The 25206-nt window shown below is 48.1% G+C and overlaps 2 protein-coding genes across 3 annotated transcripts in view; both read left to right on the top strand.

Annotated features, from left to right (window-relative positions):
• Positions 1 to 1394, top strand: part of DYDC1 (DPY30 domain containing 1) — a 57655-nt gene extending 56261 nt beyond the window's left edge. The window contains exon 8 of the mRNA XM_020899053.2: positions 1304 to 1394. Coding sequence (XP_020754712.1) covers positions 1304 to 1327 — 24 coding nt within the window. The 3' untranslated portion in view covers positions 1328 to 1394. The remainder of the gene's footprint in view (positions 1 to 1303) is intronic.
• On the top strand, positions 1394 to 18433 carry MAT1A (methionine adenosyltransferase 1A). Of its 2 annotated transcripts, none has more exons than XM_020899049.2 (9): positions 1394 to 1641; positions 5320 to 5397; positions 6204 to 6326; positions 9139 to 9251; positions 9586 to 9729; positions 13751 to 13969; positions 15062 to 15244; positions 15582 to 15715; positions 16358 to 18433. In XM_020899049.2, the coding sequence occupies exons 1-9, from the start codon at positions 1548 to 1550 to the stop codon at positions 16458 to 16460; spliced, it is 1191 nt and encodes a 396-aa protein (XP_020754708.1). In that variant the 5' UTR covers positions 1394 to 1547; the 3' UTR covers positions 16461 to 18433. The 2 variants fall into 2 exon arrangements, with proteins under 2 accessions (XP_020754708.1, XP_070327033.1); XM_070470932.1 differs by lacking the exon at positions 1394 to 1641 and adding an exon at positions 4235 to 4738.
• Positions 18434 to 25206: the final 6773 nt, after the last annotated feature.

Here is a 25206-nt window from a genome sequence, read left to right as displayed (position 1 = left end):
ATTCCTAATTTTCCATTCCTTTCCAGTGGCCTTTTCCTCTTTGGACATTCTGCAATCTTGTGACTGAGCATTCCAGCTCCCTCTTTGTGAAATGCCTCTGATTAAATGTGTATATATAAAATCTCTTACTTTATCCCAGCAGAGGTGACTTTAATATGCAGGCATAGTACTGCCACTGTTGACCAGTTGGAAAACTCAGCATTTGGAGCACTGGAAAAAAATTTTTAAATTTTTTAATGTTCATCTTCTAAGTAAAGAGGGAATTCAATTGCCAGAATTATTAGTTCATACAATTGTGTTCTACTTTTTGCTTCCCACAGAGCAATGTTTGATGCATGAGGTTTTGGTTGATTACGTTTTATTGCATTCTAGTGGGAACCAGTTTCGCCACCCATTCTCAGTCTCTTTGCTTTCAATTCCCTTTTGTTCCTTGGGCCAAAGGATGCAGCTATATCTGAGAGCCGGAGAGAGTGAAGTAAAAGATGCTGGCATTTAATGCAAGAATTGGTTCAGTATATAATCCTGTCTACTTCTTTTCTTGGTCAAAGCAAAAATAATGCAGACATCTTGCGAGAAGGGTGTTTATCAAGTGTATAGGACCTAATGTGTAGATGCTTAGTTTATCATATGGAAGCTTTGGGAAACTGGAGTCTGATAATTTCCCTATAATGCATCTGCCTCTCAGGATTTTTTCCCCAAAAGTCATTGTTCTCCATAGCCTATCCAGATATTTTTTTTAACATCTTGCTTGTTAATGTGACTGCCAGCATCTTAGAGAAGTTGACAGTTTATGTGATTTCTATTAGCAGAAAAAAGTGGGCTCAAAAGCTTTTTCTCTAAATGAATCTATTGTTGAATGTCTAAACTGACTCAGAATACAGGTGCATGTTCTGCTCTGAGAAGGTAGAAGAAGGGGAAGAGCCCAATCCAGACAAAGTATGTGGGGGGAAGGCAGGGAACCCAGAAGCAATGGCCAGCCACCCTGTGCTGTGATCTCAGCCTAAACCATATCCCTGGGAAGGAGTTTTTTACTTCCTATTTGTATCCCTGGGCAACCACAGACCCCCACCTCCTACGTGGGATGTTAGCCTTGGAACACCGAGGAGATGAGCTGCAGAGCTAAAGCAGAGTCCCAGAGGAGCTTCAGTTCTGCAGAATCTGCGCAGCCTTCTTTGCCATACATTGATCACACGCTTAGGGCTTGGGAGATGAGAGCTGAGGGCTGAAACTCCTCAAGGTAAGAAGACCCCCTTTCCCAGAAAGTGGACTCCTCCAGTTTTCTCTTTCACTTTTCCATATATAGGAGTCCGTCAGGAGCAAGCTCTGACCAGCCCGAGGGAGTGACACATCCCTCTCCAGTCCCTCCTCCTCACCCATCCGCACCTTTACTCTCACGTGCTCGTGGGCACTTACGCAGAAGTGAGCTCCGTGGCTCTGCCAAAGACGAGCCTGTTGGGTTTAAAGGAGGAAAACTAGAAAAATCCTTAGGCCAGATCCCAGCATTAAAATTGTTACCTCAAAGAAGCTGAGTGGAGAAGTGTGAAGAGATGAATGGATCAGTGGATGGCTTGTGCGATCATTCTCTAAGTGAGGAAGGAGCATTCATGTTCACATCGGAATCTGTAGGAGAGGGGCACCCGGGTAAGTAGATGGCCTTGGACAGATGGCAACCTATATGGGGTAGGGGGCTGGAAAACAATGTATGTAAATTACTATAAAGGATCTCAAGAAGAACAATATGCAATCTTTTTTATTAATTAATTTGCAGTTTTGTAAAGCAATCACTTGTTATGCAAATAATAGATTGTAAGTTAGTGAAGCCAAGGGTCTGTGCTGCTGCCCACCACCAACGTTTCCTTGGGGCTACAATAGAGGATATATGGTTGGCTGTATTAACATATTGTATGTGTAGAATGTATCATCAGGTATTCACTTTATACAGAGTTTTTTTTTTTTTTTTGGTAAAGCTTTTTTATCAATGAGCAGCTTAAGTCAACAGAGAATGTTCCCACAAACAAAACACACAAACAAGGTCATTAAGTTTTGAAAGTAAAGTGTGTAGAGTTTAGAAATGAACAGCAGTGCATTCTAATAGGGGCTGAGACAGATCTCTAGGTCCTGAAAGAAAATTCCAGTATTTTTTTTTTTTTTAAATCTCTGAAAAGTGTGATGTGGAGAAATGAGAGAGGCTTCCGTGAAGACCATGATGAGAGCCTCCAGTTTCTGGGACAGTGGTTCTCAGACTTCAGGGTGCATCACCATCACCCAGTGGGCTTGTTAGAACACAGAGTGCTGGGCCCCACCCCCAGAGTTCCTGATTTAATACATCTTGGGTGAGGCTCAAGAATTTGTGTTTTGAAGAAGTTCCCAGGCAATGCTGATACTGCTGATGTGGGAGCCACACTCTGCAAACCACTGATCTAGGAGAACCCTGATGGCCAGACACACTGATTTATGTATTTAAGCACCTCTTCAAAATTCACCAGAGTATTTGAACTTTTTCGTGACTTATCATCATCAAGTTTAACTTTTTTTCTTCTTCCTCATCCTTGCTATTTCTCAAACAGCTTTAATTTTCATACCTTCTAACTCAGCTTTGTATATTTCAGTGCACTGCCCCTTCCATATGCTTTAGCCACTGGTTCTCAACTGGGGAAAGTTTTGCAACCCTTTACCCCTAAGGGCATTTTGTACTATCTGGAAACATTTTTTGGTTGTTACAGCTATTCCAGGGGGTCAAGGCATGGCCTGAAACTGGCGGTTAGTGGAGAGAGGCCGGGTGTGCTTCTAAACACAAGACCATCCCCGACAACAAAGAAACTTTCCAGCCCAAAATGTCAATAGTGCTGTTGAGAAATCTTGGCTTAAACTGAATGTTGTTTGTAGCTTAGCTCATTTCAACGTAAACAGCATCTTTCATTCTGCATGACTTTATAAAGTTTCTAGATTTACTGTAGTCATAGTCTCAGATTCACTGCTACGTCTGATGTATTTTGGACAGCTCCATGACTTATGAAGGCCATCTACAGGTCCAAAGATGGCCATATATAGAATTTGCTCCATGTGGAAGAAGTGGGTGCTTTTTCACGCAGTAGCCAGTGGTCCCATTGTACACACAGCAATGTGCTCAATGGACAGAGAATGAAAATTCCGGTTAGTTGACAATTCTGTCTGCTTAATGGCAGCCCTTCAAATTGTCTGATTTAGCTTACCACTGTACATTAGCTGTCCATGTAAAACAGTTTTCTTGGTGGCTTTCTTTTTGTCATTCCAGTGCTGAATTCCTCTCCATCAGAAAGATAAAATTAATGCTTCCTTTTCAACTTCCAAGAAAGTTATTAGCTATCTTAAGGCTACTAAGTGATATTGATAGAAAATTTGGAAGCCTTAAACAGTTGAGAAAGGACCTCCTAAGGCATTATCTTAGTCTGCGCAGCTATCTTAGTACCCTTGCTCAACTCCAGCTTATCCCTAATATCCCTATCCCATTTCCCTGTGTGCACTGGAAACATGTGACCTGTGTCCTCTGAGCGAGCAGAGTCATCCATGGTCAGCATGTGAGTGGCTCCTAGGAGCCCTGATGGCTGGGTCTAAAGTGATATTTGAGCAGCAGGAGGCCTTTACTGATAGGCGGTTGCAGGGGCATGAACTCAGACAAACCTTGATTTATAACCAGGATCAGCAGGGAGATGGAAAAACTCAAATATATATTTAGTAGCAGCTTCTGAAGGAAAGATTAGAAAATTAACGCTCAGATTCACATTTTAACTACAGAATTTCATATGCACTTTCAAAATCTGAAATGCTTGATTCTGGGCCTGCATTCTTAATTTAAAAATGTATAAAATGACAAAAGGGACACAAGGAAATTTGAGAGGTGATGGATGTTTGTTAAATCTTGATTGTGGTGATGGTAACACAAGTGTGTACATATGACCAAACTTGCCAAATTTACGTTGGTAAATTTAATTAATTTCCTTAAATTATATATTAATTATATGCAAATTTTTGTATACCAATTATACTCCAGTAAGTCTGGGAAAAAACTTATTAACTTACCAAGAGTGGACTCTGCGGGTATTTTGAACACTAAACAAGATGTAATATGTGCAAATAGACGTCACTTTTATTTGAGTTTGTAAACATTGGCAGTACACATAACTCCAAAGCAAGAGTGGATTTCTCCACAGTGTCTACATGCTCGACCACGAGGAGTTTTTTTAAATTATTTATTTTGGCTGCACTGGGTCTTCGTTGCTGTGCATGGGCTTTGTGTAGTTGCAGTGAGAGGGGGCTACTCTCTAGTTGCAATGTGTGGACTTCTCATTGTGGTGGTTTCTCTTGTTGTGGAGTACGGGCTGTAGGCACAGCGGCTCAGCAGTTGCCACACCTGGGTTGCTCCAGCATGTGAGATCTTCCTGGACCAGGGATTGAACCTATGTCCCCTGCATTGACAAGCGGATTCTTAACTACTGGATCACTAGGGAAATCCCATCAACCATGGGGAATATTTAAGGCAAATCATAGAAGAATAAGATGGAGTACCAGCCCATGTTGAACTTTTGTCAGTCCCACCTTGATGAGGAGATGAGACCCAGCTGCTGGGACATCTGGCCTTCAGGAGGCTGAATGACGGTGGGGAGGATCTCAGAGCTGCTTGTGGAAGTGTTCAGCAAAACAGCAATGGCAGTGATGTGTAGAGGTTCTCTTACAGGACTCTACAGGTGGAGACATGGAAGTGGGTGTGGTTTTACACTCAGTGTACTGTAACTTGTGGAACCAGCAGTACAATGCATCTATCTGTTCTATCCTCTTCTACCCGTTGGCACCTGATCTTACTGATGTCATTAGTGTTTTAAATTCTGTTTCTAGGACTTTTCTTGATGTTAGAATTTAAGGAAATATGCTGAGGAATGAGATATTTCTGTGTGTATATCTTAGTTCTTTACACATCTATATCTATTATTTATTTAGATATAGTTAGATATTCATAGAAATCTAGTTTTCTATGAATGAGATACTTTTTAATTGGAAGAATATAAGTGTGTGTATATGTGACTTACTTTAGACTCTTGTAACTGGCTTTGGAATATTCTTCTTTTTTAGGGAGTTCTATGACTTTATATAATATACACCATCCAAAATTAAGGCAAAAGTGGGAAGAAATAAAAATTCCAAAAATTTATAATTTCTTATATTTTAAAAGTGTCCTCTTGGGTAGACTTGATATGTAAATTGACAAAATATCTAATTATTTTAACATTTCAGTTTTTAGGCTTAACATGTCTGTGAATTTTACACATGTTCATTCTTGTCCAGATAAGATCTGTGACCAGATCAGTGATGCAGTGCTGGATGCCCATCTCAAGCAGGACCCCAATGCCAAGGTGGCCTGTGGTAAGAAATGCCTGACCCCTCCTGCTGGAGACCTGAGTGGGCTCAACTTGAAACCTGTGCCCATGTTGAAGCCCTTGGCACAGCAGAGAACTGGGGACTTCAGGGCCTAGAGGGCCCCGGGGTGATAGGACTAGCCTCTTCAACTTTACAGAGGTGATCTTGGGTATCCCTTGGCCAAGGTCATGGGGTAGGGGTCCTGGTGTGGAGACCAGAGCTCCACTCTCCTCACAGTCAGCACCTTGTCTTGTCTAATGCTCAGACCCACCCTTTCCTCTCCAGGGCCACCCTAGTCCTCAGACTGAGCACTGTAGGGACCCATGCCCCTCTAAGGGTGGACTTCACCCTGACATGTTTATAAATAATTTGCCTTGATTCTGTGCTCAGGACCCCATACCCTAAAGCCTACAGTGGAGCTTTAGCAGTAGGGGGCAAAAGAATGTATGTTGGCTGCATTCTTTATGACTACATACAGCCATTGTCTTGTTGTAATGAACACAGCAGTCTTATTATTTCCATCCAACAGCCGAGGCTGAATAAGCCGTTCAAGATCAGGCAAGTAGTAAGTGCATGGTATAAAAACTTGGAATTTGTGTGACCAATTCTTTCCAAAGTGCAGTTCTCTGAACAGCCTGTGAAGATGGTCAGAACTCATGTTGGGCTGTACTGTCTGTTATCACCATGATTGTCCTTCTGGAGTCCATTCCCTGTGTGGTCTCTTGTGTGGGTCTTTGTCAGCACTGTGAGAGGTCCAGGTGTAGAGCCCCCTTAGCCAGCATGCAGCCACTAGCCTGTCTCTTTGCCTTCAGAGACGGTGTGTAAGACGGGCATGGTGCTGCTGTGTGGAGAGATCACCTCCGTGGCCATGGTGGACTACCAGCGTGTGGTGCGGGAAACCATCAAGCACATCGGCTACGACGACTCTGCCAAGGGTGAGGCCAGGGTCCCCAGGATGGAGCCCGCCTAAGGCTCTCCATCTTCTGGAAGAGCAAATACCTCTACTTCTAGGCCCACTTGCCAGGGTCCGGGGCTCTCAAGCTCTGGCAACAGTATGGCAGCCCAGGCAGACTGGCCCTTGTCCATCTGTTGCTAACTCTGGTCTTGTTTACGGTCCTAACTTCTTGGAAGAGGAAGAAGCTCTGGGTCCAAGGTGCTACTCTCTCTTGGGGCCGTGTTGTCTGCCAGGCGCTGGGGCAGGTCTGTGCGTGTGTGTGTGTGTGTGTGTGTGTGTGTGTGTGTGTGTGTCTTTCTACCTAGTTGTTGGAGGAACTCTGCTCCACTCCCTATGATGTAAATGAGGAAACTGAGACTTAGAGATGTCAATAACTCATATAAGGTGGCACAGTCAGTAAGGGGCTATCCCCAGTTGGGACTCCTGTGCTTTCTGCTAAGCTATGCTGCTCTTCCCCACATAGAGGAGAAGGTGACTCAGTCCATTACAGGTGCCGACAGCAGGTGGAGGAGACAGGCTGGTCCAGGGTGGCTCCAGTGCCCGGCAGTGTGGGAGCCTGCAACCCCACGAAGAGGCCCAGGCCCTGGGTGGAGCTGAGGAGGAGCCCTGTGACGAGGTGGGGGTGAGAGAGCCCTGAAGCAGACACCTGCATGGTAGGAACAGGCAGGCTGGGAAGGAGTCCAGCCTGGAGGGCGTCAAAGACAGGCCACGAGGGCCCGATTCTGGGGCCGGTGTACACTGGTCTACTTGTTGGTTGTCTGGGGTGATATGTGGCATCTTCGTGGGTCAGGGCAGGCTGCGGTGACATGCTCACGTCTTTTACGTGAGAGAGGCCCTCTCTGTGTGCGGCCACCTTCCTGCTGGCTTGCCCAAAGGACTCACTTGAGCATATGGTAATTTTGCGGCTATATCAAGAACCTGTGGGAAGAAGAAACCAATGAGAACAGGTTGCTTCTCCCAGCCAGCACAAAGGGTGTTCACAGAGCAGCCACATTGTCCCAGAACAGCAAGCTCCCTGCCACGTTACCTTGCAAGCCTTCCCCCTGTTCTACCATGAATAGCTGACTTATTATTTACTTATTCAAGAACAAACTTTATTCTGCATTAGATAGCAGGAAAGTAGTTTCCCTAGGAGTGTCACATCCCCTAGAAGAAAGAAGCAGGAGTGGGTGAAGCTCTTCTTGTCAGCACGCCTGCACCAAGGGGACCGGCAGGCTGCGGGCTGGGCTGCAGTCACAAGGCCCCCAGGCTAGAGGCTCCCACTGCTCTTTGCTGCAGAGTTGACCTTTCTAAGCCCTCCTCCTCTCCCCTTAGTGCCCTGAACTGTTTTCCCAAGTGACTTGGAGCCTTTCAGTCCATCTCAGCACTGAGATTTATTATTTAGGCAGGGAGTGAGAGGTAAAATGGGAATTTGGTGAGTCCTTGGCAGTTGAAGGTTGTTCCCTGGCTTGTGCATTCAGAAGCCTTCACTAGGAATAGGGGCCGCAGAGGACAAAGGTGGCCTGGTACTCCTGAGTAGAGCCACTGCCTGGCATTAAGTGTGATGTGGTACGAGATGCTTGGCAGCGAGTTGGCGGCAGAGTGTGCACTGAAGAGCTGGGTTGGGGGCCATTCAGGGATGTTTACTGAGAGCTGGATGGACTTGTGGAGGGGGCGGGGTCAGAGGAGGAGCTTTCTAGGCAGAGGGTCCTCGTGGAGGTGGAAAAGGAGGTTGTGTTTAAGCTAAACCTGAGTTCACTTTGGTTGAGGGCTCAGCTGGGAAAGCCTGGCTGGAGCTGAGCAGGTTCCAGCTTACTGCCTTTGGTGGTAGGTCTTCACTTGAAGCTTGTAGGTAAATAATAGGTTGAACCTAGGGGTATTTTTGTGATTTTATTTGTTTTAGTAAGCCCATTCTGGCCACAGGGGTAGAGAGCAGGTTGGAAGAGGGGGACAGTCAGTGTATCACTGATACTTGACTTTGTGGTGCAACCTCTGTGCATGTTAGCTCCTCATTCATATCCATCCTGTAGCTGCGCCCAGCAAGATGGTGAAAACCAATTTAGAAAGAGTATGCAGTCTGCCTAGTGGCGCCCTTGTGGGGCTTCTTGGCCTGAGCTGCTGCTACCCAAGATGTCTGTGTCCCAGGCCCCAGCCCCCTGTCCCCAGCCTGGGCCAGGCAGGAGGAGGGGACTCGCCTCCATCTCTGTGCTTGAGCTTTGGGTGTAGGATGACAGGGACCTCAGCCTCCAGAGGTGTAGTTTTTCCATTTTGCTCCAGGCCCTGTGCACACCTCAGGCTCAGGGCACTCTGACTCTGGGTGAGTCTCTGGATGGTCCACATGCACCTATTGCTCAGTATATTTGATACTTGGGTTTGGTGTATATTTTTGATACTTGGGCTCTGGCAGGCAGTGTTGGAAGGGCCCTTGATGTTCACTTAAGTGCAGTGATTTTCAACCTGGGTCCTAGGAGGTGCCTCGGGGAGAGCCTAAGGGGGCAGGCCCTTGGTCATCCACTGCCCTTCTACCAGAGCAGCCATAACTGTTATCTGGCTTTCATACTGCCATTCTGTGTAGGGTATGTATTTTTAATTGAGGTGTGGTTTAATACACCGTAGAGGGTTTTTTTTTTTTACTAAAGAGTTCCATGTGATAGGATGAGAAGGATACTGACATTCCCCATCCTAGGCCTCAGCTCTGAGCCCAGACTGATGGCAGAGACCACCCACCCCAACACTAAATGCCCTCTTGGATTCCAAGCAGCCCCCAGGAGCTCCAGCCTCCCTCTGCTTAGGCCTGCTCTCCTTGTGTCCAGGCTTTGACTTCAAGACCTGCAACGTGCTGGTGGCTCTGGAGCAGCAGTCCCCGGATATCGCCCAGTGCGTCCACCTGGACAGAAATGAAGAGGATGTCGGTGCTGGAGATCAGGTCACTCAGTGCTAAGCGTGGGCACCATATCAGAGCAGCAGTGCAATGTGCTCTGCATCACAGGGCTAGCTGCTCATGTGTGATGGACAGTGCACTGTCGGGTAGCGCTTCCCTGCCCTCACGTCTGGAGCCACACAGCCCGGCTGGAGGGCAGGATGGCTTAGGAATGCCCGGTGTGGCCTGTGTCCCTACCTAAAGTGTTGGGTTCGGGACCGTGTCTTCCCCTCCACAAGTACCCAGTATAAAAGTCACACGCCTAGGAGGGTGGGGGCCAGCTGGTCTTTAGATTTGAAAAGAGTTGTCACCTGTGGTCTGAAATGGGTGTCTGCTACAGGGCCTGATGTTTGGCTACGCCACAGACGAGACGGAAGAGTGTATGCCCCTCACCGTCATGCTGGCGCACAGACTCAATGCCCGCATGGCAGAGCTGCGGCGCTCAGGGCAGCTCCCCTGGCTGCGCCCTGACTCTAAGACACAGGTGAGCCCCTGCTCTCGACCCCCTGCAGGGCTCCAGAAATGCACCTCAAACAGACCCCTTCCTCTTGATTCTTGTCATATGTTAAGATCAAAATGTTCTGTCTGGGCACTCAGAGAATTGTTGAATCTGAAAACTATTTATTTGAAAAATCTTCGGCTCCTGATAAATCTTTTCTTTTCTCCCCTGACCCCCCGATATTTTAGTATGAAAAAATTTTAAATACAGAAAAATGAACAGTTCTAGATTTTTGGGGTGCCAGACTTCTTAGCATATGTTTATTCTAGTAATATGATTCCCCAATTCCTGCCACAAACCTTCGTAACTGGTTTCAGACTTTTGGCCACTGCCTGTCAGGTCTCCCTATCTCGAGCAAAGCTTGACTACCCCATGAACAAGTGCTGTCTGTAGCTCGCTGCAGCCCCCTTGCTTTGTTTCCCATAGAAAGGATTTACCTTTGCCGAGTCTGATGCTCTGGTGCCAGTGGCCCTGATCCCTGTGTCCTGCAGTGATGAAATCTGCACTGAATCTGGATTTGAGAGCTGGCAGTAATGCAAGTGCTGGCACATGCTGAGGCCCCTGTCTACCTTCACTCTCCACATCCTGATGGCCCCTTTCCTTGGAGCTCCTTTCCCAACCCTTCTTCCACACTCCAGTGGGGTCTGGACACTTCCTCTTCTACATTCTCTTTCCTCCTACCCACACGTGTGGGTTGTTTTTGCGTCTGCACACTTGACTTCCAAATCTTCCAGGTCTGTCTGAATTGCCAGCCCCCATTTCTCACTCATCCTGCAAACACGTGGGCCCCAGGAGTGCGCCTCAGTTGAAGGGGTTTAGTGGAGCCCACCTTTCCCTAGCCCTCTCTGTCTCCACCCTGTCTGGGTTACTCTTGCCCCTCTAGAACATCCCTTCTTCTCTGGCCCCCTTTCCCAGGCCAGGCTCGGCTGTGTCCTCCCAAAGGGTCTCTCTGCCTGGAAACTTCAGTTAATTCACTCTGGACTTCACTTTTAATTTTCTTATATCTGCTCAGAACCATCTACAGCTTTCTACTTCCTACTGGAGGCGAGAGGAGTACCCATTTGTTATTCTGGCATTTAAAGCCTTGCGTGGTCTTCTAGCTTTACCTTCCTCAGTCCCCACCCCCAGTCTTTGCTTCATCCACATGCCTTCACTCACATTCCCTTCATTTCTCAGTGCTTTGCACCTGTGCTCTCACCCCTCACTTTCCTTGGAATCTTTCTCTGGTCCCCACCTGACCTTCAGTGGCCAGCCGGGTTCCTGCCTCCTCCTGGTCTCCTCTGATCACTCTCAATGGGACATCTTCTTACCCTGAACTTGGAATTTGGCTCCTGTGGTTTTGTAGTTCAGCATGGTGCTCATGGCTCTGTCACATTACTCCCCAAGTGTCAGGCCTCCAATGATAGAGGTTGCATATTGGCTGTACCTGGAGCAACGGAGTGTCTCTGTGGCCTAAAGGAAGTCCTTGGGACTTCAGGTGTTATCCACATGACCCCCAAACTGGGAAGTGGGATCATGAGCATCACTCAGGTGATCTTCAAGGTGGTGGGCAGGAGAGCTGAAATATGTAGGCTGTGATGGTATCAAAAGAAAGGAGCCTGCCCTGCCTGCTCTGTACTGTGCCAGAGCTATGTGGGGATGGGGAAGAAGGGTGGAGAAATCCTAGATCACAGATGAGAGGAAGTAAGTGGAGTGGCTCAGATTTCCTTCTCCCTGCATGAGGGTGAGCACTAGAGGGTTCACCTACTGGAATCACTGAAATAGCAAAGGCCTCCTATGTTTGCTTAGTAATAGAAGGTTTCCAAGTCCAGAGGGCAGTGAGAGAGGGAGGGGAGGACGGGCCCTTCCAGGCTTTTCCTTCTTGCAAGGAGACACTGAATTCTCTTATAAATGTCCTCCGCGGACCTCAATGAGGCTGCTACCCTGGGAGGGGTGCTATGCCAGGAACAATGTCTGGGTCTTCTCGTCTATTGGTAAAGAATTTTTATCACCTGCCCATGGTGTTGTTGACTGTGAACAGAATGAGCCTTTCCACCTGAACAAATCCTTGCTTCTGATAACTAAGAGCTGAGTGGCAGTACAAATGGCTATTTTTGTACCTGGCCAGAGTTGTGTTTTCCGCGGTATACTTTTCTCCACATCTTGCTGACATGATGAGATAAGCGCAATGCTTGGGGCTCTTTGCTCAGCCACAGCTCTGCTTGGGATTTGCGGCAGAGTCGGGGAGCCCAGGAGCAGTGGAGATGGACCTCAGCAGCATCTCAGGAAGCGAGCCTTCTCCAGAAGCCAGGTGTAGCAGGTCTGATTCCAGAGCTGCTGCGGAGCCTCCACTCTGGAGCTCCCAGCCCCCCAACTCCAGCTTCCTCTCCCAGGTCTGGGAGTGCACGCAGCCCAGCAAGAAAGGTGCTGTGCTCAGTACACAGCTGGTGTGCATATGCCCATCGCCCTAGGATCAAGCATTGTGCAGCCAGGGCTCTGTCTCTTCCTTCTTCTGGACCCCACCCTGTTGTTCTTTGGGCCAGGCAGGACATAGAGTTTGATGGATATCAAAGGGGTCTTTGCCTTAGGTAGAGCCCCAGGGAGACACTGTTTGCTGCCTGTAGTCCTATCAAGGCCCTTGGGGTGGGAGCAGCCGTGCCTGCTGGCCAACGTCCCTGCCAGGGCCATCTGGCATAGCTGCACTCCTGAGGGCCCCACAGCCCCTCTGGGTACTGTTCTTGTGGGTCCACACTGCCTTGGGTAGAAGTACTGGGGCTCCAGTACTGAGGGTCTTGGGTGACAGCCTTCTGCTGGGCAGAGCCCAGTTACCAGGCTGCACAGTTCCAGGTCACAGCCCACCTTTGCTGGCTGTGTTATCTTGACCAAAGTATTTACATTCTGGAAGCCCATTTTCTCTCATCTTTGAAATGGGGCTGGTAGCAACCTCTCACAGCATTTGGCGTGCCTTGTAGCATACAGTACACACCCAGTCAATGCCAGCTTCTTTTTTTTTCTTTTTCCAGTCTCATCTGCCATCCTCACCATCTCCTTCCCTCTTGCTCTGTGAGCCGGAGGTGCGCAGGCTGGGACACGGGCTCTCGCCCTCCCTGGTGTGTTGGGAGAAGACAGGGTGCAGAAGCAGTTTGTCTGTGCTGCTGTGGCGGTGATGCAAGCTGTGGGAGCAGGCAGAACAGCGGTTGGCTCTTGGGTTTTTCACTGACTGGCCTGTGACTTAAGGGAAATTGTTACTCTTCGCAGAGCCTGATTTTTCTCATTTGTAAAATGGTGACAATAGTGCTCATCTTGCTGGGATGGCTTCATTATTCATCAATAATGCATGAAACAGGCACAGAACTGACCTACACTGCGGGGAGAGAATCCCAGCTCTGTCCTGTGGCCAGCCCTGCAGGGGAGCTGCAGACAGGATCCTGCTCTCCTTGTGCCCTTGGCTTTTCCTTGCTTTTGCCCAAATACCTGGAGGCTGGCAACCCAGGCCTTGCTACTTCGTCTTAGCTCAATTACCCTGGCTCAGGTCCCTCTACCAGGCAAGGTCCCTGGGCACATATGTTTCCAGAGACCCTCCATTGAGGAGCTGAGGCAGCGGTCATGTGGCCTGTGGACTCCCATGTTCCTTAGCAGAAGCCTAGGTGTCTTGCCTAGGGCCATGGAGGGTCAAGACAGGGCTTTAGTGGAGGGACATTTGCTGGCACACAGGACCCTGTGAGACAGAGGGAGTCAACTGCTGAGTCACAGACAGAGAAAACTCTGCAATGCTTGGGTCTCCAAAGTGGTACTGACTGGTCACGTGGAATAGCTTCTGCCTCATGCCTGACCATCTCATGGCACCAGGCAGTTATTTGCTATAAGAATGTGATGAACTTCCCTGAAGGACCTTTGAGGGCAGGAGGCTGCCGCCCCTCCCCGGCTCTTGGGAGCCCTATCCACCTCCTGGGCACCTGTGCCTGGCAATGGAGCGTCCTCAGGTTGGGGCAGGACCTCACATTTCCTCCCACCCTGCCACTCCCAGGTGACGGTGCAGTACACACAGGAGAACGGCGCGGTCATCCCTGTGCGCGTCCACACCGTCGTCATCTCCGTGCAGCACAATGAAGACATAACGCTGGAGGACATGCGCAGAGCCCTGAAGGAGCAGGTGATCAGGGCTGTTGTGCCAGCACAGTACCTGGATGAGAACACCATCTACCACCTGCAGCCCAGTGGGCGATTTGTCATCGGAGGCCCCCAGGTGCATCCCTGTCACCGAATGAGCCCTGATTTTGCTTACCTCCCCAGCACAAAGCCTGCAGGAGGTGGTGGCTTTGTGTGACTCAGGCTGGAGTGAGATGTGAAGTCAGCTCGCTCTGTGCAGCCTGCTATGTGCCCTTCAGTACAGGAGGATGGGGGCCATGTCCCGGGAGATTCCCACTTGAGACATCCTGCATAGGTCCAGCTGCCACCTGACCCAGCCAAGGGGCTAGCTAACTTTCCATCACAGGTGCTGAGCTTGCCCTGGTGGTGTTTCCCAGGTCTTGGCCACATGTGACCTGCAGCTCTTGTAGGCTCCAAGGTGGGGACACAGAGTGGCCCCTTTCTCCTGTGCCACAGGCATGAGCAAGCAGAGGGTGGCCTAGCCCCTTGCAGAGGCTGCTGACCACTACCAGGCACCTCTGCTGTGGTTATGTTGCCACATAATGGAGCTCTCAGATGGGGTCCTAGGCCAGAGTGGCACAGAAGCCCAGGGTGAATGGAAGTCCTGTGTTTTCCTGCAGGACTTCTCAGGGCCTTGGCATGCTGAGGGCCTTGGCATGCTGCTTCGAACTGTGGATTTCTAAGCGGGGTGGGTGTTGTGGTGTTATAGTATGCAGACTTTCCCCACATCATTTAATATAGAGCCCCCTCAAACATCTTTTGTGGACTGACATTGCACAGAGTAGACACTTGAGCAAACGGGGAACAAAGTTTGCCAGGTGGCACCAGCCGGGGCTCAGCCCAGGGTATATTTGTCCCAGCACAGTTTCCTTCTGAACTCGTTTTTCTCCATTATGATTGACTCCTACAACAAAGGCTTGGTGAGAGGGCTGTGACCCCAGTGGCCCATCTTCTGCCTTTTTCTGATGGGGTTCCAGCTGATGACCTGACTTCAGTGACTACTACTCAGTGACTGAACTGGGATTAGAGCCCAGGCTTTCTGGCTGACACTCAGCCAAGGGTGTCTTTGGAAACACACACTCCTAGAAGCTGCAGAGACTATCTCCAAGTTGTGGTCTAGTGGCCATCCCAGTGTTTCGGCCACCCCTCCCCTCACATCCCCGCTCCGTGTCTTCCTCTTCCTCCGCAGGGGGATGCTGGTGTCACTGGCCGAAAGATCATCGTGGACACCTACGGCGGCTGGGGGGCACACGGCGGGGGCGCCTTCTCCGGGAAGGACTACACCAAGGTGGACCGCTCGGCGGCGTACGCTGCCCGCTGGGTGGCCAAGTCCCTGGTGAAGGCAGGGCTCTGCCGGAGGGTGCTTGTGCAGGTGGGTGAAAGCCCACCCTGCTTGAACCCCCACATCCGCCCTCAGTAGGGATGTGCTGGCCTGGCTGAAGGCCCACACTGCCGGAGGACATGACTCTGTGCCACGCTGGGTTTTGTGGCCACTGTCCTGCAAACCTTGGAGTGGGACAACAGAAGTCTTCAAGCAGCAGGGCACGTATGGAAACCACAACTATGAAGTGGAGGGTGTATCTAGGCAGATGGGGGCTGGGGGTAGAGAGAGTGTTTTGTGCAGGGCATGCGTGGTTTCAGCGGCCTCTCTCTGAGGACAGCAAGGTCTCCGTGAGGGGCCTGTCCCTGACCCTGGGCTCTTCTGACAGGTGTCCTACGCCATTGGTGTGGCTGAGCCACTGTCTATTTCCATCTTCACCTATGGAACCTCCCAGAAGACAGAGAGAGAGCTGCTGGATGTGGTCAATAAGAACTTTGACCTTCGGCCTGGTGTCATTGTCAGGTAAAAGAGCCGCCCCTGAAGTTGGGCAAAACCCTCTTTCCTCACCCAGTGCTTGCTTATCAGAAAGAGAATCAGAAGGAAGGCTGTTCAGCCTCCCAGAAGCAGGACGGGCTTCAAGCCCCTGGCCCAGTACACTGCAAACCCCAAATGCAGAATGTCTAGTTTTCAGATTGAAAGAGCCCAGCAGACACTGACTTCAGGGGGCCCATCTTTGAGCACGTGAGGGATCTTAGGAAAATAACTACAAGACCGGATGGCTGGGAATTGAGTCAGCAAGTCTGGCCCCAACCGCTCTCGCTTCTAATGCCACCCCTACTTTCTGGAGCTTGTGGTGTCGATGTTGGTCTGTGCCAGGTCAGTGGAGTAGAGTGTAGGCCAGAGTTCAAATCCTGATTCCTGGTGCATCTGTCTGTGTGATTGATCAGGCTGTCCCTGAACTCTGAGACTGTTTCCTAAGCGCCAGTGGCAGTCACCTTGTAAGATGTGGCACGGCAGAGATACGAAATTTAGGGAGAATTGCTCTTGAGTGGTTAATACCCCACACACTGATAGTCTGTTAATTACTCCTGTGCCCCAAATTCAGGGAAAGAAACTCTACTCCTTTTCTATTAAAACTGACCCTTTGTTCTACTGAATGTGCAGGGACTTGGACTTGAAGAAGCCCATCTACCAGAAGACGGCGTGCTACGGCCACTTTGGGAGAAGCGAGTTCCCTTGGGAAGTTCCCAAAAATCTTGTGTTTTAATGCTGGTGGGGGACAGGCCTGGTGAGCCCTGGAGGCTTCAGGTGGGACAGAGCCACGCTCCTCTGCTCCAGGACCCCAACTCTCAGATCACCCACTGCCTCCTTCCTGGGCAGAGCCAGGCCCCTCTGACTTAGCATGAGAAAGGGGTCCTTCCGGTGCCGGGGCTCAGATCGCCTCATGAGGCCAGTCACTATGTTTTCCTGCCTCTTGCCCAGACCAAGGTGATGTGAATTTAGTAGAAATAGCACCCCTGCCGGAGAAAACCTGCTCACTCACCTGCCCCCTCAGCCGGAACCTTGAGCGGTCCCTCCCTCCCTGGTATGTGCTGGGAAGATCTCAGGGCTCCGTGAAGGTTTTCTGGGTGTGCCTAGCCACCCTTCATGTCTGCAGCCATGTGGTCAACGTCCTGAGCCCAGGCCCTCCCGCAGGCCCTCCCAGGCCATACTTGTGGCAGGGATGACAGCAGCTAGAGTGAAAGAGACTGAGCTCATCACTGATCTCATTTCTTCTTCACTGCAATATGATGAGGTGACACCTTGTTTTACCTGCATTTAAGGTGAGGTGGCCGAGTTAACTTTCACAGGGCCCACAGCTGCATCGGTCAGGGCCTAGACGTGCATCTGGGATCTTTGAATTGTGAGCCCATACACCTTGACCCCTCACCCTCAGCACCGCCTCCCACCCCAATCTCATGGTAGAAACAGGTCTGAGTGAAGAGATGAGGCTGTGACCTCTGTCCTGAAGACCTGAGGTTGCTGGGAGTTAGGGGATCGACCCCCTTGGTGACCCCTGAGCAGTCATCTATAGAGCCAAGACAGAACCAAAGGGATGTTTCCTTTGCCTCTGTAATTTCAGAAGATAGATCAGGGTGTGCTGGATATCCTGGCCCATGGGGCTGGGCTGGAGTTTGAAATTAAGAGGCACCTATGTTATCCCAGCCCCTGACTACTCAGGAACATGCAGCATTGGGCCCATAGACTCCTGCAATGTGGGTCCAAGGCCAGTCCTGTCCCATATAGGGCTTCCTAGAGCAGGAGCAGCAGCTTGTCCCTTAAACAAGGGATGGAACCCTGTGTCCTCTGCATGTTTCTCTCTCTTTCTCTGACCCCTTTGTAACCCCTGCAGTCTGAGTGCTGTTGGAATAAGTGGGTGAGCCTCTCAGATCCCCTTTCCAGAGAGGACAGCCCAAAGGCTAAATGTTAAATGGTGACTGAAGTGGCAAGTCTTGACTCCTAGAGGGAGCTAAGTTGGCTGAGATGTCATGAGGAGATTTCTGCCTTTGCCAGGTGGCCTGTGGGGCCAGGGCTACCCCTGAGATCTTGGGTGATTCTTGGCACATTAGGGTCTTAGAAGCTACACATTCCCTTGCTTTTCTTCTGTGGCCAGCACCTCCCTGGACTCCTTCCCTAACCTGGGCCTCTGACTGCTGCACCTCTACCTTATCCCCAGCTCTGCAGACCACAGGTTCAGGTAGGAGCCTCCACAGGCCCCTGGAGAATACTGGGGGCTGACTTCTTTCTGTGGCGCTTGGTGCCAGCTATGGCTGAGATGCACAGCTCAGGAAGCCTCATATGGGCGGCAGATAGCCTGCAGTGAGCTGTAGGCCTAAAGCACAAAAACCTTTGGCTTTCTCTTTCCATCAGGAGAAAGGCAGCTGTTCAGGGCAGAAAAAGAAGCCCAAATGACCGTAAAAACCTAGAGCTGGTGTGTGATATGGAAGTTCAGGAGTCTCACAGGGCTCTGGTCACCTGGGAAGTCTCAAGTTCCTTTTCAGAGAGGGAGGATTAGGTTTTCAGGTGGTTGAGTTCCTCTAACTTGGGCCATATTTGAAGTGAAAATTCAGAATTTTATACTTTCTATACCCCCTGGGAGAAACAATGTTTTCTTGGGTCAACACTGTTTGTATGAAATTAGAGTCTATATTTGTTAATAGTGCCTGCTAAGCCAGTGAATAAAAACTCAAGAAGCAACTATTCTATGCTTAGTTTTTGTCTGTAACCTCCCTAGAGACCTCACCTCCAAGTAGCATTACCTCATCCATCCCCCGGCGAAGCGGGTGTCCTGCCCTCAGGTTACCCAGCTGAAGTCCCTCCTATCCTGTCCACATGGGTTACGGTGCTTCACGCCAGCTTGTGTATTGTCACTGCCTCACCATATTCATTCTGCACCACACTGCATGGAGGTAGGCAGACCCAAGAAACCCTCATGAGTCGTGGAGACCTTGAGACAAGCCGAAATGGGTTAGCACCCAGGGTGGCTGACAGGTGGCTTCCCCAGCCTTCAGAGTGTGTCCCTCATCCTCGCCTGGTTTCTTCTGCTTCCCCTTCCTACGTGTTGTCTACGATGTGCTTGGCATGAAGCAAGTGTTCAGGCAGTATTTGTTGATCGGTTCAGTGACTGAAGTCAAGTGAGGTGAGTGAGCCATGGGGGTGGTCAGCAGAGTTGGGAGTTTGGTCTGGGAGGTGGTGGCGGGTGGAAGAATTGGGGAATGAGAGGGGACTGGAAGAAATAGCAACCCAGTAGTGGATGTCTGGGGTGGAAGACTTGGAATGGGGGACTTTAAGAGAAATTTTCACCTGGAACAAGCTCCCCAGAGCTGATATGACTGGGGCACAGTATCAGAAACAATGACACAACAGCCAAGATATGGAAACAACCTAAGTCTGCCAATGGATGAATAAAGATGATGTGTTGTATATGTACAGTGGAGTGTCATTGGTGAACAAGAAGGAAATCCTGCCATTTGCAGCAACATAGATGAAACTTTGGGCATTAGGCTATGTGAGATAAGTCGAAGAAAGACAAACTGTATGATGTCACTTATGTGTTAAATCTACAAAATCCAACTGAGTAGAATGGTGGTTATGAGAGGGTGGGATGGTGGGTAGATGGGGGAATGGGGAGATGTTGGCTAAAGGGTACACACTTCCAGTTAAAAGTTCTGGGGAGCTGATGTATAATAGTGATTATAGCTAATAGCCCTGTACTATATACTTAAAAATTGCTAAGCATGTAGGTCTTAAATACTCCACAGAAAAGAAATGATAATTACATGACATGAGGGAAGTGTTAACTCATGCTCTGGTGGTAATCATTTTGCAGTATATTAATTGTATTAAGTCAGCTCTTTGTACACCTTAAACATATCTATGTAATAGGTCAATTATATCTCAGTAAGTCTGTGGGGAAAAGAGCAGTGGGACAGATGCCTGGTTCCTGGGCTCTGAAGTCTACCACCTTCTAACCGTGGCATCATCATGAAAGAGGTTTTGGGGAAATAAGAAAGAGGGGCTGTGCTCTGAGTTCACCTCCTATCAGCCTTAGATGCAGAAAAATGTGGATAGGAAAATAACTCCGTGTAAGAGGAAACTAACCAGAGGGAACCAGGAGAGTTTACAACCCCAGAAATCTGCATCAAAGGTGTCCTTGGACCTCCCCTTACAATATGGGAGCTCAAATGTGGTGCAGGGGGGCGAGAAGGAAAGGAGGATGATCACCTTTAATTAGCTCTGATTTTGGCACCAATTATTCCAAAGTCATGAGTTCTGTGGTATCTCACTTGTTTCTCTCTTATTTCTGTTTCTCTGCTTTTCTTGTGTTTCATTTTCCATTTCTAACTTTCTGAGCTACAGATAGATTCCAGTGGCTTCTAGATCCAAAATGTACCCCAGAGGCAGTTCTACAATTTCCACATGGTTTTCTGATTCAACTTTTCCACTTGTTTCTAATTTCCCTGACAGGCAATTGCAGAAAATAATCTCTGTTACTTGTATTTTTCAAAAAATTTTGAGGTTTTTGTTGTAGTCCAAAATGGTGAATTTTAATCTTATGTGGTCACCTGATGTCATTAGCATGTAGATTTGCATCTATTTCAATTTGTTGTTTAAAATTATACAACATGCATTTATATTTTAAATTATGTAAATCAGATACTCCGATGGACAATAATTTTAAGCTTTCCTTAGGGAAAACTATAGACAAGAGAGAACAGTAATGTGTTGAATCCTCAGGCATGGCAAACAGTTTCCTCCCTCCCTTCCCTTCTCCTCTTCCTTCCCTCCTGCCTCACTCCCTCTCTCCCTCTCCTAACCATCCCTCCTTTTTTCTATCTTTTTTCCCTTCCTTCCCTCCTATCCACAGAGGATCTCAAACAAGATGAAACCAAACAGACTCACACCAAGATATAACAAGATATTTAAATTTAAAAAGTTAAAGAGAATTTTAAAGGCAGCGAGAGAAGAACCAATTCACATATAAGGAAACCCTCATAAGACTGTCAGCCGATTTTTCTGCAGAAAGTTTGCAGGCCAGACGGGAGCTCTTGTAACTTTATATATATACAACAACTAATTAAGAAATGGGCAGAAGACCTGAATATATATTTTTTCTAAAGAAAACATTCAGATGGCCAACAGTCACATGAAAAGATGCTCAACATCACTGAACATCAGGAGATGCAAATCATAACCACAATGAGATATTACCTCAAACCTGTCATAATGGCTGTTGTCAAAAAGAGAATAAATAGGGAGTTACCTGGTGGTCTAGTGGTTAGGACTATTATTCCCATCTCTTAAGAATTTCCATAATTTATTGTGATCCACAGAGTCGAAGTCTTTAGCATTGTCAGTGAAGCAGAAGTAGATGTTTTTCTGGAATTCCCTTGTTTTCTCCATGATCCATGTTGGCAATTTAATCTCTGGTTCTTCTGCCTCTTGGAAACCAGCTTGTATGTCTAGAGTTCTCAGTTCATGCTGCTGAAGCCTAGCTTGAAGGATTTGAGCATAACCTTGCTGGCATGTGAAATGAGCACAATTGCACGGTAGTTTCAACATTCTTTGACATCGGAATGAAAACTGACTATACAAAAAAGGTCTTAATGACCCAGATAACCATGATGGTGTGGTCACTCACTTAGAGCCAGACATCCTTGAATGTGAACACAAGTGGGTCTTAGGAAGCATTACTATGAAAAAAGCTAGTGGAGGTGACAGAATTCCAGCTGAGCTATTTCAAATCCTAAAAGATGATGTTGTTAAAGTGCAGCACTCAATATGTCAGCAAATTTGGAAAACTCAGCAGTGGCCACAGAACCAGAAAAGGTCACTTTTCATTCCAATCCCAAAGCAAGGCAGTGCCAAAGAACTACCATATGATCCAGCAATTCCACTCCTGGGTATTTACGTGAAGAAAATAAAAACACTAATTCAAAAAGATACATGCACCTTAAGGTTCAGAGCTGGGGCTTCCCAGGTGGTGCTAGTGGTAAAGAACCCGCCTGCCAATGCAGGAGACATAAAAGATGAGGGTTCAACCCCTGGGACTGGAAGACCCCTTGGAGGAGGAAATGGCAACCCACTCCAGTATGCCTGCCGGGAGAATCCCATGGACAGAGGAGCCTGGTGGGCTACAGTCCATAGGGTCACAAAAAAGTCAGACACGACTTAAGCAACTTAGCATGCTAGCATGCACATTCACAGCTGCATTATTTACAATAGCGAAGATATGGGGCAAGCTAAGTGTCCATCAACAGATGAATGGACAAAGAAGATGTATATATTTTATGAAATGTGAAGTGTTAGTTGTGCCCGACGCTTTGTGACCCCATGGACTGCAGCCCACCAGACTCCTCTGTCCATGGGATTTTCCAGGTAAGAATACTGGAGTGGGTAGCTATTTCCTTCTCCAGGGGATCTTTCCAACCTAAGGATCGAACCCGGGTCTCCTGCACTTCAGGCAGATTCTTTACTGACTGAGATTATTCAATCATAAAAAGAATGGAATTCTGCCATTTGCAACAACATGGATGGACCTGAAGAGTATTAAGCTTAATGAAACAAAGACAAATACTGTATGTCGTCACTCACATTTGATATCAAATAAAATGTATAACAAGAAGGAAACAGACTTATAGAGAACAAACTAGTGGTTGGTTATCATAGTAGGGAAGTGGGGAGGGGCAAGAGATTAAGAGGTAGAAACTATGTTTCAATAGGTGACAAGGGAATATAGTACAGCACAGGGAATATAGCCAATATTTATATTAATTTTAAATGGAGTATAATCTATAAAATATTGAATCACTGTTAAATACCTGAAGCTGATATAATATTATAAATCAACTCTAGTTTAATTTAAAAAACCACAGAGATTCTAGATTTGGGTCATGCATCTAATGCTCCAGATGGAGCGTTTGTCAGGGAGGACATGTTCACTGAGCCCTGGACCCGTTTCTTCTCCCTTCATTTCTCCCCTCCTTGCCTGCCAGGCATTCTCTGCTCCTCCTCTTCCCCCACGCCATCCCGTGAATGCACATGTGGAGTTCAAGGCAGCAGGATGTTCTTTTCTTTTCCTCCAGGAAGCCAGGGTGGGCCCTTGAGCTAGCTTCTCATCAAGGGGTCATTGTTCTCTGGGCCCTCCCTTGGGGGCTGGGTCTTCCCTGCATACCCTCAAGCAGAAAGTAGAAATGGATTACCTCTTGGCTTTGTGACCCTGCACTTGGCCTTGCTAATCCAAATCCCCAAATTACCCCAAATCCCAGTGTAAAAACTCACCTTGTCCAAATGTATTCTTGAATTGGCTCTATTTGTTTTTAGTTTAAGAACTCTTTTTACATAAGGTATTTTTTTCCCTCATATTGCATCTCCGTAGTATTATAAACAAAGTTATGGATAGTATTTAGTAGGTAGTGGTTTTTAAAATGATTCCCATTATATTTTAAATCTAGAAAATGTGACGAGTTAAATTTAAGTTGATGATGTAATTTGCTATTTCTTAACTATTATCTGGGAGAAGTTCAACCACCAAAGACATTAGACATATCGGAACACTTTTCTCTGTGAAGCTTCTGTGTTGCTGGGTGGTGAGAGAACAGCGGAGGTTATGTCATGGCATCAGGGGTTTCTGGTGGTCTGTCTGGGTCTGGCAGGGCTGCTGCCCTCCGGTTGTCACCAGGGCTGGACCGAGTTCAGTTATTTAGGGCTGCACAAGGTGCATACAGGTTGGGATTCTCACCTCTCCAGGGCTTCTGGGCCAGGGAGGCCTTCAGGCTTTTCATCTAGAGTGAAGAGCCTCCCTTGATGGCACCACTGGCTGTGTACCTGCTGAAGGTCTAGGGGCAGCCTGAGTCAAGATCTGGAGCAGCAGCCCTGGGACTGGAGGCTGGGGCATAAGTTGCTGTGCCCAGTAGTCTGGCTGATCCAGGATCAAACATGCCCAGGGGTGGATGTGGATTCTAGGCAAAGAGCAAGGCCGGAGCTTCTGGCTGATACAGTAAGCAGTCCTGGGACCTGAGGCTTGGATAAGGTCTATCTACCAAGTCACTCTGGTAGTGACTTGATCAGTTAAGTTCAGTTCAGTCGTTCAGTCGTGTCCAACTCTTTGCGACCCCATGAATCGCAGCATGCCAGGCCTCCCTGTCCATCACCAACTCCTGGAGTTTACTCAAACTCATGCCCATTGAGTCAGTGATGCCATCCAGCCATCTCATCCTCTGTCGTCACCTTCTCCGCCTGCCCCCAATCCCTCCCAGCATCAGGGTCTTTTCCAATGAGTCAACTCTTCACATGAGGTGGCCAAAGTATTGGAGTTTCAGCTTCAGCATCAGTCCTTCCAATGAACACCCAGGACTGATCTCCTTTAGGATGGACTGGTTGGACCTCCTTGCAGTCCAAGGGACTCTCAAGAGTCTTATCCAACACCACAAGTTCAAAAGCATCAATTTTTCGGCGCTCAGCTTTTTTCACAGTCCAACTCTCACATCCATACATGACCACTGGAAAAACCATAGCCTTGACCAGACGGACCTTTGTTGGTAAAGTAATGTCTCTGCTTTTTAATATGTTGTCTAGGTTGGTCATAACTTTCCTTCCAAGGAGTAAGAGTCTTTTAATTTCATGGCTGCAATCACCATCCGCAGTGATTTTGGAGCCCCCCCAAATAAAGTCTTACACTGTTTCCACTGTCTCTCAATCTATTTCCCATGAGGTGATGGGACCAGATGCCATGATCTTCGTTTTCTGAATGTTAAGCTTTAAGCCAACTTTTTCACTCTCCTCTTTCACTTTCATCAAGAGGCTTTTTAGTTCCTCTTCACTCTCTGCCATAAGGGTGGTGTCATCTGCATATCTGAGGTTATTGATGTTTCTCCCGGCAATCTTGATACCAGCTTATGCTTTTTCCAGCCCAGCGTTTCTCATGATGTACTCTGCATATAAGTTAAACTGAACTGATCAAGTCACTACCAGAGTGACTGTCCAAGAGGAGTCCATCCAGAGCCTAAGCCAAGGCAAAAGATGCACTGGATCTTCAGGGAAGCTTTGCCCAACTTTCTGTCAGATCAAATGGGAAGAAGTTCAAACCTGACTTTAGAACCTGCAAACCATGCTACTTCTGGTAAGTTATAGAGCCTCACTGAGCCTTGGTTCCTCTATTATACAAGGGAGTAAAGAGGGGCCCTGGGAAGGATATGGTGGAAGTAAAGAAACCTAACAGGTGCTCAGGAGTGGACACTGGTTCATATCTGCCTTCTCCAGGGCACAGCATTGAGCCAGCCTCTGTGGAAATAGCGATGGAACGTCCAAGGGTGAAGACTATCAGGTTAGGTCAGAGGGAAAGAAGGGAGGATCCTTATGGTAGAGCCAGGAGAGTGAGAGGATTAAGTCAGGACCTATCAAGGCCCCTGATATAAAACAGCCCTCCATGAAGTTGGAACAAGTGAAGAGGGAAAGTGTGATGTGTGACGTTT

The sequence above is a fragment of the Odocoileus virginianus genome, chromosome 7 (assembly GCF_023699985.2).
Source record: "Odocoileus virginianus isolate 20LAN1187 ecotype Illinois chromosome 7, Ovbor_1.2, whole genome shotgun sequence".
Taxonomy (NCBI): Eukaryota; Metazoa; Chordata; class Mammalia; order Artiodactyla; family Cervidae; genus Odocoileus; species Odocoileus virginianus.
The sequence above is the reverse complement of the archived record's forward strand: the minus strand, read 5'-3'. Positions and strand labels throughout refer to the sequence as shown.